Source organism: Ambystoma mexicanum, chromosome 1p (genome assembly GCF_040938575.1).
Source record: "Ambystoma mexicanum isolate Mex_15411 chromosome 1p, UKY_AmexF1_1, whole genome shotgun sequence".
NCBI classification, from domain to species: Eukaryota; Metazoa; Chordata; class Amphibia; order Caudata; family Ambystomatidae; genus Ambystoma; species Ambystoma mexicanum.
Genome location: NC_090921.1, coordinates 816,930,980 through 816,943,447, shown reverse-complemented (window position 1 = coordinate 816,943,447; position 12,468 = coordinate 816,930,980). Strand labels below are relative to the sequence as shown.

Below are 12,468 nucleotides of genomic sequence, written 5' to 3'. Positions count from 1 at the left end.
AAATGGGCAGTCCTGCACCGAAATGCTATGGCAATTCCTCTCTGAACAAGAGTACCAACAGCAACCCCATACACGTGTTTCAGCCTTGTTGGGCCTCATCAGTGAGGTGAAGCTGTGCCTCTCTGAGCACAGTGAACAGGGAGTCCTGGCTGACCTGCCTACTCTCAACTTGGCTTACTATCTTGATGTGAAGCAACTACCTTCTCTGTATGACTCGCATTCTAAGATGTAATGCAACCACCCTATTCTGAATGACTCACGCTCTGTTGTAATGTTACCTCACTATTCCCATAGTCCTAATTATGTACTTTTAGCGCCACGATACCTCAGAGTTTGGGCGCAACCAAAAACACAAATAAAATAATGGTTGCGAAAAGTAACACTGTTAACAAGCGCGCTGAAACTCGATTTCTGGTGTTAAGCAGTGTAATATAAAACACAAAAAAAATACTTTATGATAGTTACAGGATGGATTCTGGGGTTCACATGTTGAAGGCCCGAGCTTAGCTTTTAGATTTGCTTATATTGTTAATACACATGCTCCAGTTCACTCCAATCCTAGAGCTTCCTGGCACTGAAGGGCTAGGATTACAGGAGACAATACAGTACCCTTTGCACTTTCAAAACAGGGTGGTACGGTGTCTTGCACTATGTGAGGAGCTGGGGTGTCTCCTTTGTTACATATTATCATTCCACTTTAACAGGTCCAGGTCATCTTGTACCTAATTTAAATTTTTATTTAAAAGGAAAGCTGCAACTAAAACTGTATTGTTACTTGCTACGATAAATCATTATTTTAGTTAAGTGTAATGGTGACGGAGAAGACAAACAAAAGAAGCAATTCTATGAAAAAACGGCCTGGTTTTATTTACGTGGCTGAGCCGGCTGAATTCACATTTAGATTTGTATTTAAAAAATGGCTTGTACTGTCCTATAATAAACATGACAAATAATATTGGATCTAAGAATTAGAAAGTAGGAAAAAGCAGAGTCCTGTTGACCAATAAACTCCAAGCATATCGTCTTTCCTGTAGGAATGTCAATGTACAGGTATGACTTGGCACTAGAAAGACCATGAGCCAATAGTAAGGTCTTTGCACGCCTGCGGTTCCTCACTGAGGCATGGGTGCCCTCATAGGGACCAGTGGTCGTTGCAATGGCCGTGGAGGTGGGAGTGGTCCCCCTCTGTAACCATATGGTGGTGGCCGAGGTGGTCCATTGAAGGCATGGGGTGGCATCAGTGGGGGAGGGCCACGCATTCCGTGTGGTGGCATGTGACCTGGGTGCCCTAAAGAAAAGAAAGCAGAGGCACAAATTAACAAGAGTTGCTCATATCGTTTCAACAATATCGAACTCTCACTGGAGCTCACTTCCTTGGGAAACCCCAGAACAAACAGAAGCAGAAAGCCATCCTCTGAGACAACTCCAGATGGAACAAAGGAAAAAGCTCACAGCCTCTGAAACAGCCCTAGAGCGACTGTATTTTATTGCACATCAAACTAAAACAATAATCCCACACCCCAGTTAAAACACAGGGAGATTATTAACTGGCTCAACATCCCATATGAAACCGGAGCAGAAGCTCCCTAATCTCTACCAGGGCCCTGATAGAACCAACAATCTCTACAATACCCCAGATGAAAGCAGGAAGAAACTCAAGACTTTCTGAAAACCTTACAAAAACAATATAGGGCACATTGGTACTTCAACCGAATGAGGTTCCCTGTGGGCCACATGATCATATTTTCTCTCCAACCCCATTCCAGCTTCAAGCTCCAGATCAGCGACTCTAAAGCATATATTTTTAACACTATTTCTTGTCAGGATACTCTTAGGATAAACTTCTATGTCAACTAGGGTTTTACCTACAGATAAAGAAATATTCCTCTTTTGGAACCAAGTAAAGGGTATCAGTCTGGGATAAACTAAAAAGGTATACAGGTTTGTTCTTTTAGTAGAAGTATTTGACTCCTCGAAGAGCTCTATTCAGTCACACTAATATGGCACTGTTCGGAGAGATGTTATTTCACTGCACTGATAGTTTACAACTACTTAGTTATGTCACACTGAAGCACAGCACTTTAGACAAAAGAGCAATCAAATCCCAAATCTATGCAAACAACAAGTGCAGCAATCTTGGTCTCCCTTTGTGGACTGTACCCCACTACACTCACCCTGTGAAAAGTGGGAAGTTCTCAATATGATACCTTAGGAGGGATTTCAGATCACAGTACCAAAAACCAAATCCCTGTGAAACCAATTCTCCAGAATGGGTTATTTTTTCAGCACTGTACAGTATAGAACATCTTTGGGTTCCAGGCACAAACTCCTGAAAAACTTCCACACATCTCACTTAAAACACTTTCTGAAATCACAGAAGACCAAACCACACACTAACACACATGGAGATGCAACAGCAGCTGTTTCCTTCTAGCACCCTTCAAACCATCTTCTTGGGAGATTAAATGCACTGCAAACCTACTCACCCATGGGAGTGCCGAAGTGTGGGCCTCTGGGTGGCATGCCCATCGGAGGAGGGCCAGGATGTGGCATACCATGAGGAGGGCGTGGTGGAACCTGCCCAGCAGAACCCGGGGGCCCTGGGAGATGCTGCTGCATCCCAGGAGGTCTGAGGTGATGCTGAACTTGCATTGGTGGCATTCCTGAAAAACAGCCAAAGTATTATGAAAACTCCGTCACAATCATGATAATGACAGTAAACCACCCCCCATTCGTTTTAGTGAAAACATCAAGTAGCACCCACTCCAACATCAACTGCATATTAAGGCCACCAGGCACCTACATTTAATGGACTGCTATAAAGGGGCATCAAGCACTCATTTTTCTAATATATGCAAACATTTCAGGATGGAACTGATGCGAACTAGGTTTTTGGAGCAAAGTGTAGGCTAGGTTCTTCTGACCATTAGCATTTCTTTTTTGCTTTCATGCAGTAAGAAAAGCATTTGTTTTCTCGCATAGGCATCCATATGTCAGGAGTGCCATTTCCCTTCACAAATAAATACAACAACAAGAAAAAGCTCAAACGTTGCCTTGAGAAAACAGCACATTTGAGGTGTCCAGTGCCGTGCTGGCAGGGTGTTCGCTTCGCTTTCCCGGTTCCCCTGCTGCTTCTGCCCAGGACCAATGGGCCTGAATCAGGCTTGCAGTCCCTCCCATCAGCCCTCCTTACCATCAGGAATACTACTCCAGAGCTCTGTGGGCGCTTGCTTTCCTGGTTCCCCAGCTGCTCCAACAGGCCTGAACAGGGCTTGCAGCCCCTCCCACCCCCCCTATTCGCCATCAGGACCGCTCCACTAGGGCTCTGCATGCCACACTGGCTGGCACTTGCTTTCCCAGCTCCACAGCTGCTACTGGCCAGGATCAAAGGGCCTGAACTGAGCTTGCAGCCCCTAAACCTCCCTTCTCCCTATTTTTTTCTCTCCTTGCTGGGCGACACTGCCCTGGGTGTCTCTGCCAAAGGGTGGCATCTCACAATGGCTCAGTCTCTTCTGCCCGGTTTGGACTTCGTCCTACTCATTAGTCTCCTACTATGTTTTCCACTGTTCCTCATTTTTCACCCTCCCATACCGCTCATGGGCATTGTTTACATTCTCCCACAGATTATTTCCCCTTTTTAATTCGCTCCATTTCATATTTTCTTTTCCTCTCACGTTCTCACAGCTTCTTGCTCCTCTGTTTCCTATATAAACCTATGCACTCACAAATCCTAATAATCTCTATTCCCTCTTCTGATATCTCTTCATCTCTTTCAATTGGTTTACTGAACAGTCGGTCTGCGAGTAACAAGCCTCACGCTATTCTGGATTTCTTCTTCTGTCTTAATCTTCAATTTCTTTGCATCACCGAAACTTGGATCCCCTTTGATACTGTTGCCCGTGCCTTCATTATTCCCATCAACATCCTTTCCTCTTTCAACTCGACTGCATCAGCAATGGCGTTATAAATTCCATATCATATCAGTTTCATTCTTCCTTTTCCCCCTTCCTACACCTGCTCTTCAATCATTGTCTTCTTTTGAATATATTTCTCCTCATTCTCCAGGCCCTAAACCCTTACCTTTCTTACTATTTATCGGCCTCCTGGTCCTTTATCCTCATTCTGTGATGATTTGGACACCCTTCTTTCCTCTATTCTTTCTTACCTTTTAAACTTTTTCTGCTAGGTGACTAATTTCCATCTTTCATCCTCCCATGCCTCCTGTCCTCTGCTTCCCTTGCCCTTTTCCTATGATCGTTTGTCTCTTCAATCCACTGCATCGGACATCTCGGGTTCTACTCTCGATTTAGTCTTTTCTTCCTCGGATTCAACTGCCTTCTCTTGGATCATGCTCTACTCATTTTCCGTTTCTACCCCTGCTTCTTAATCTATTCCTCCCCTTACTAAAAAATCAAACATCTATAAGGAACGCAAGGTGGCAATAGTAAGATAGACGCAAGTCACCACAGTTAAAGGGTGTTTATTCAACTTTCACAAGGGGATGATTAACGCCTATCTAAACCTAAATCTAAAGATGGGAGCAAGCTACGACCATCAAATAATAATAACGCAGTCCTAGTGAGTTTTGTCAAAAAGGGCTTATAGAAAAAAAAAAAAAAAAAAACGATTGCCAATCCTTAACACTAATTTACAAATAATGTGGGGTAATGTTCATGAAAAGGAAGAAGTGTTCACAAAATGATATGTCAGGATGCTCGGGCTGTTGGTCTCCCCCACGTTTTCAGCACAGGGTAATGCGTGTCACTAGAGCAAAGCACACTGGGGCACGAGGATGCAGTTCAATTGCCACAGTTCAAGACCTTCTGTATGCAAGTCTCTTTACTTGTTGCAAGTCTCTTGAGTCAGAGGGCATGTTGCACAAAACAATAAGGAAACATTATTTCCCTTCAGAATTTCGCATGTACACACTTCGGGTGTTCACCCTGGGTCCCCCTCAGCCGGGCTCAGATCCCGCTCAATTACCCGGGCTCGGACCAATGGCGATGTACTTTAAATGATCGAAGACTTTCAAATGTGCACAGAATTTAGCTTGACCCGCTGCATGACCACTTCGATCTCAATCTTCCTTTTAAATGACTCAACATCAGCTGAATACCAAACAGAGACTTTCGAATAAGCACCCACGTGGCACCGGACCACTCTGAATATGGACTCTTGACTTTATCTCATAAAGTCCAATTACTCCATCGCTAACGCCTCACACACTGTTCTTTTTATACAAAGTTGCCAATTGCAACCTTGTTTCAAAACACAAGCTGGTTCGGTATCAGTCTCTCCGACTCACGGCTTTGCTGTCTTGTCGGACGCTGCTTTGTTGTAGGAGCCAAGGACAGTACCACGGCTGCAATCGCTCCTCCCCGCCAGAGTTATCGGTGCGGGAGAGCCCTGGGTACCTCCGACACAATGCACAGGTTTGACCAGCCTTTGTTTGTGGTCTTTGGTTTCTTACGTTCCAAGGTTCACAGAAGTAACAGTCTTTAGAGTTCCAGGGTACTTTCCTTCTAGTGACCCTCTCTGGTCTCGCCGTCTTTCTACTTGTATTAAACTGCAATGTCGGAACTGCTGTCTCCTCGTGTGTTTTGAGTCTGTTTGAGTGCTCTGCCTTTTATCCGTGTGGGGAAGTGGGAGAAGTCAGGTGTGTGTAATGATCCGTAATTGCCTGACCTTGCCTGACCATGGTGTTGGGACATGTCAGGTATACGACTCTGGTGTTAGTCCATTGTCGCTCACGGTGGGCTGGGGGAAAGGCGTCATAAGAAAGGGGATACCGCATCTCACCCTTTGGTGTCCCACTTCCACTCCCAGAACACCCCTCATCAAGGTGATCCTCTGGCACTGGCCCATCCCCAGGAACTAGGTCCCAGGAACTGTCATCCAGGTGGCCAGTGTCCTGGCCACCTGGATGACAGATCCGTGGGACTAGCGGGTGAGACACCTTCAGGTTGCTCACACATCCCTTTGTTGACGTAATCTAAGTAACTTATTGCCTCTCCATTCTTCCTCTCGACTCATTGCTACCACCCTTTCCTCATAACCTCCTGACAAAGCTAGATCTCTTCTTTTCTCCACACTTACGTCTATGCTAGACTCTCTGCATCTTTTGTGCTGCTTTACTCCTCCTACAAGAAAAAATCTCAACCCTGTCTATCACCCAACTCCGCTCTCTGCAAACTTCTGTGCGGCAGGCAGAACGTCGCTGGAGAAAATTGCATTGCGAGTCTGATCTTTCTGCTCTCTCCCTTCTTCATTCTTCCTACGATTCAGTCTTTTTCAAGCTAAAAAATCCAAAATCTCATTCAGCTTTATTTTCCCCACCCTCGTCTTTTCCAGTTGGTTGATCGTTCACTCTCCCCTCCCTCTTCTGAAACCGCTATTTTATCTTCCCTTTAGGCTCTCGGTTTCTCCAACTATTTTTCATCCATGATTCCTCAGATGTGTGCCTCACCTCCCCCACTCATCTACTTTCTCATCCTCTGTCTCATCTAGTTTACTCCAGGTCTTAGATTCTGAAACTGCCTGGTTTCTTTCCAGAGCTATTCCCACTGCTTCCCCTGATGTTCCTTTACCCTCCTCCCTTATCCTCAAAGTCTTTTTAATTTATTATACCATATCTTTCATCATTCATTCATTCTCTTCCTCCATTTTCCCTATATAATTTCAAACACGTGATTATATTCAATATTCTGGAGGAAAGAAAACGTGCCTTAATCTCTTTCCTCTAATTGTTGCCTTACCCTTCCCTTCTTCCTTTTCTACAGGTTTCTCCCTCTTCCTTTTCTACAGGTTTCTAACTATCTACACTCTCATTCTCTTCTTCCTCTTAATCATTTTTTCACCCTATGCACTCGACTGAAACAGCTGTGTGTCACCAACTCTCTTCTCACTGCTAGGCATTCTAAACACTCCTCCATACTAATCTTGCATGATCATTCCTTGGTGTTCAACAAGGCTGGCCACCCTACTCTTCTTTCCACTAAAATATGGTGTCCCCAGGGCTCCTTCCACTCCTTTTTCCTCCTTTACACTTCCTCTCTTTCTGAAATTTCTAAATTCGGGTTCTTGTTTCACTTGAATGCTGGTGACCCTTAGTTCTTCCTTTGCTGACTTTCCCCGAGACTCTCCATACCTTCCTTTCCTAATGCCAGATTGGAAGCCAACATAAGATGCATTCTCTGTCCTTTCATCTAAACTCAAAGACTGAAATACTTCAGTCTCCCTCTTCTATATCCCCATCTGTCCATGCGCTTTCCTTCTACTGTGCACGGTTGCCCTTTTCCAAGACTGCACGTAATTTGGGTGTATTCTTCGATTCTACTCTTTCCCTCCATCACAATATTAAGCTCACTGTCCATGCCTGTCAGTTCCATTTACACAACATCTGTAAGATGCACAACCTCTTGTCCTTTTCTGTTGCAAAAACCCTTATGCCAGCCTTTATCTTTTCTCGTTTGTTCTATTGCTCCACGCTGTTTTTTCATCTTCCTGCTTACCATCTTTCCCCACTACGTTCAATTGAGCATCCATCTACTCGTACTCTTCTTTCTCTGCCCTCACGGTCAGCAATTTCCACTGGCTTTCATTTGAACATTGTCTTCTTAAAACTTTGTATGCATTGTCTTCAAATCTCTACATGGTCTTTTCCCTACACTATATTTCATCCCATCTTTTTATTCCAAGCTTTGCCTCCCTCTCTCCACAGTCTCTTTAAACAAATGGTTTTTAACCATGTGAACTCAAAAAGGTCACTCTGAATTCGATAGCAATTTAATTCAGCGCCTAAGCACTTTGTAAATACATATATACCTTCAGACATCACTCTCACAAGCTACTTTGCATTCACTTACAATCTGCACTACTATTACTACTTTTAGCTCCAAACATAAATCTTTGTTTCTCCAAATGTAACCAAACCACAAGCACCATTTCACGGCAAGAATATTTCATAATTTTAGGAGCAAAGAGAGAAGAGAAAAGAGAGGAAAGAGGGGAGAGACTTGTTAGCGTTTTGACAACACAAGATTCAAGCCACTATCCATCTTTCTATGGATTGTTGAGAGGCTGAGTGACGGCCATATTAAATGAAGAGCTGTTTGGTAGCTCTAAACTCCTTGGTCTTGTCTAGATAATAGTGAAGAGCTTTCTTCACATCTGAGGTGTGCAGAGATGGTTTGGTAAAGAAACTGTAGGCAAGGAAATGGTTTGATTAATACGGAAAGCAGACATCACCTTCGAAAGGAAAGAGGGGTGGTGCCTAAGCATTTCCCTTTGGTTTATGAAAAGCAGCAGCTGGCTTTTCCATACATCAGGCTTGAGTCTCACTAACCTATCTAGCCGATGTCATTGCAACCAGAAAAGATACTTTCCAAGTTAAATGTTGGAGGTCTTATTTGTGCATTGGCTCAAATTGGGGGCACCATCAATTTGAAAGGACATTTAGTTTCCAGGAAAGAAAAGGTCTTGTAATGGGAGGGTACAACTTCAAAACTAAAGGGGCTTTTCTGTAAGGCATAAGGGCAGGCGGACTTATATAGATGAAAACTGCAAGTCTGACTCAGGAAAGTATAAAAGCCAAAGCCGTACTGCTTCTTCTTGACAGGATACAGGGTTGGCTTCTCTCTCCCAGCACCAGAGAAAGAAGATCTACCAGTTGGCCTGGTCAATTGTCTTCTGGCCTCCTTGAGCACTTGTATGCAGTCAATCAGGAGATTCAAGTGGCAGCATTTCGAACTCAGAACCCATGCTATCAAGTTCAGAATAGAGTGACTGATGCAAGATTCTGGTACCTAAACAGTAGATCATCTATCTATGCATTGCAAAGTCCAGTGTGGCTGAATGGACAGATGAACTAGGTGTGTGTGCCACCATTGCCATGCCCATGCCAGCCCAATCAGATAATCATTGACTTCAACAGTCTGAATTTTAGGATTGCATTCGGTATTAGAGGAGTTCGAGGAAAAGCATTGAGAAAATCTTGCGAACAGTCTATCAAAAGGGTATTCCCCCATGGCAAATGTTCTGTAATACTGAAGATGAAGTCTTGACATCTAGCTTTTTCCATTGTGACCAAGAGGACGAGAGACTTCTATAAAAAGCAAATATTTCTCATACCACCTCCTTGTTTAGGACACGCTCTTATTCTTCTCGAAAAGGACCTGCTTGCATGCAGTTTCTTTATTACCGGCAGATGTATTGCCACTATCAAGAAATTCCTTGCCAGAATCCACCACTAGATGGTTTCAGCTTCCCTCGCAGAGGTCCTCGTCATCCTGCCTACCAATTTTCTCAGGTAATGACTAGCAGTGTGTTACCAACCTGTATGAGATTTCCAATTGAGGTGATGGAAAGCAGGAACAAGTTCAATGCAAACATGGGCTGCCTTCAGCTCCAAAATGTATGTGGTTGTTCTATATACTCACTGACCACGTACCCTGGCAAAGGAGATGGTCTATATGGGTACCCCCTTCCTTCCATTGATGTATGGTGGGTTGGTAAAGGTTGTGCCTTGCAGCATGTTCTCCCTTTGGCACCACCATGGGAGTGAGGTTTGTGCCACCTGGGCATGGCTAAGACAATCCTTCCAGTTGCTGCTTTTCAATGGTTCGCCAAGCATTGGCCTCATATGGAGTCTTTAATGGGCACAATGAAAATACAGGTGGTCATCGCTCCATGGAGAGAGATCCAGCTCGCTGAAGGGCTAACTTCTTCAGAAGATCGCACCTCATTTTAATAAATAATAATCTTGCTTCTGCCTCTATGGTATTCATGGTCCATCCGAGAAAGGCAATAGTCTGGCGGGGACATGGACAGATTTCTTTTCATGATTATTTGAGCCTCACCTCTTCCAACACAGCACTCTCAGTTTTAAAGTCCTGGCTTCCACGCGGTGGTGAATTGGCCTCGATTAGCCAGTCATCGTAGTATGGGTACACTACTATTTTGCCGATGTTTCTCACAAGGTGCAAAAATTCAAGCTGTAAGCTACTGGCTATACATACACACAGCACACCATTTCTTACTCGCAAAAAGTCAAATATCACTGGCCAATGGGCGAGTTCAAATTTTGCACCCAGCTTTCTCAGGTGTGCTACCACTCACATGCACCAGTTATGTGTAATGTTGTGGGAAAACCCTGACTGGGTTCTAAAATGGAATGGTTAGCGTTAGGCAGTATTTATTGTACCACTGAGTGTGTTCAACTATGCACATTATTAAAAGAAAAATAACTATTATTTGACTGCACTGAGCTACTACCCACTCTGCTGCAGATGTTTTCTTTCCTATTTAAAATGAAACCATCTTACCTGGTGGTGGCAGGCCTCCTGGCTGGAAATGATGAGGGACTTGTGGGTGAGTCTGCACTGGAGCGACTGTGGTAGCTGGACCAGGAGCACTTGATACTGGTGGCAAGGGCATGGGTGGCAGAGCTGGAGGCAGTCCAGGGGGCATCGCGCCAGGTGGAGGAACAGGAGGTGGGAATGTGCCCATGGGAGGAATTCCTGCAAAGAAGAAAAATACACCCAACTGGTCAAAGCAATTCTAGGGTTGGTAGATTGTTCACCTGCTTAACGCTGTGCTAAGGGGGCGGGGGATCTTCTACAATATGTATAACCAAAATTATTTGCCCTACTGTTTAGAGGAAAGTGGGGAGGGAGGCTCTAATAAATTTCTGGAGTAAATCCAACCAGTGCTCCTCTTCACTCACTTATCTGAAGCAATGCTGAGAAACCTGCGGTCATGTGCTCAGGAGAGCAACACACTTTGTAAAACAAAACAAAAAACAGCTGCTGGTAAGCAGGCTGGGACCATTTGCTTCATTACAGGCATTTCCTTAAGCTCAATTAAGCAAGACAGTGTCCAGCTTGTAATGGGAATTTGGCAGCAAGCCCAGGGACGAGATGGCATGCAGAAAAGGGGATGATTGCCAGTTAGACAATTCTTCCTGCACACAAAGGGATGGCAGGCCAGTAGCATAAAGGGAACCCATCAAGTAATATTTTAAGTGAAAACGTTGCGCTTTAATTATTCTCATTTGCTTACCAACTGGGGTAACACCGCCCTGCCCCATGGATGCAACCACGGGCGTTGGTGCTGAGGGAGGAGGAGGGGCATCTGCGAACAGCTGGTGAGGGCGATCTGCTTGGGACAAGGGGTTCTGTGCCGCCAGCAGCCGTTCGGCCGCCGAGCCGTGACGCTCGCCCTTTGAATCCTTTTTGAAGGCATAGGATACCGTAATGGGTCGATTACAAAGATACTGTCCATTCATAGCCTCGATAGCAGCATCCGAGGCATCAAAGCTTGCAAAATTGATGAAGGCATAGCCCTTGGAGTTTCCGGTGTCAGGGTCTCGCATGATTTTAGGTGTCTGTAGGATGACCCCAAAGGCACTGAAAGTGTCATACAGCAGCTTTTCATCGATCTCGGGGTCAAGGTTGCCAATGAAGATGTTCGCTCCCACGTCCAGATTTTTGTTGTGAGCAGAGGCCTTGTTCACTCGAATGGGTTTGCCATATAGCTTGATCATATTCATAATCTTGATCGCATAGTCTGCATCTTCCTCACTAAGAAACTCCACAAAGCCATAACCTGTGAATGGAAAGTCACAAAAAAGTTAGGATAACTATTCACAGATAGGAGATTAATTATGTTTCAGCAAAAAGGAGGTTACAGTGAACATATTGTGTGGCCAGGAGTGGAGACAGCACACATGGCCACAGCGCCATGAAAGGATGAAAACCAAGATACGCAGTAGTGGTACTATGTCTTTATCCCGAATATTAAAGGCTGCAACACAAAAAAGCCGGGTTTTTTTTCGGCCGATTTTGGGCGGCCTTAATATTCGAAGCACTTGAATACCCCCTCCCTACGCCTTTTGAAATCGGGGCATTCACCCCCAAGCCCGCCATTCAACCTCTCCTGCAACCCAACCCTGCTGCATACTCACACACACACACACCTTTTCCCCAGCACCGCCTTACATACCAAAACACTCAAAAACACACACGCAGACACACTCCTTTCCCCTAGCACCCTCCCCACCACAAACACTGTCCCGTTTCATTCACACACGCGCGCGCACACACACACACACACACACACACACTTACCTGTAACCCATCTTCAACGGCCCATCTCGGTCTGTCAGCCCCTGTACTGGTGTGCAGCAGGGGCGTGGCAGTTCCGATTTAGAAAGAACGCTCCGAGACTTCTCAGAGCGGTCTTTCTAAATCGATTTAATGCATCAGAATCAATGATTTGGGTGTAAACAGCAATACTCTGGTTCAAATCCTGGAGGGCTGACGCCACCATCCATCCAGAAGAGGTGCATAAAACAATTACCACTACATTTAGTAATAAGTAGTACACATTAAAGTGCATAATGTGATGTACGTAATGTAAATGGTAATTACCATTATTATACTAAGACAAATCTCAACTTAATTACCTCAA

At 44.7% G+C, this 12,468-nt stretch overlaps 1 protein-coding gene across 1 annotated transcript in view; it reads right to left on the bottom strand.

Moving 5' to 3' along the window:
• Positions 1-841: 841 nt before the first annotated feature.
• Positions 842-12,468, bottom strand: part of SF3B4 (splicing factor 3b subunit 4) — a 91,298-nt gene continuing 79,671 nt past the window's right edge. The window contains exons 3-6 of the mRNA XM_069652413.1: positions 11,059-11,604; positions 10,323-10,517; positions 2,487-2,663; positions 842-1,288 (exon numbers count right to left, since the gene is read on the bottom strand). Of these exons, the coding sequence (XP_069508514.1) occupies positions 1,113-1,288; positions 2,487-2,663; positions 10,323-10,517; positions 11,059-11,604 (1,094 nt within the window). The 3' untranslated portion in view covers positions 842-1,112. The remainder of the gene's footprint in view (positions 1,289-2,486; positions 2,664-10,322; positions 10,518-11,058; positions 11,605-12,468) is intronic.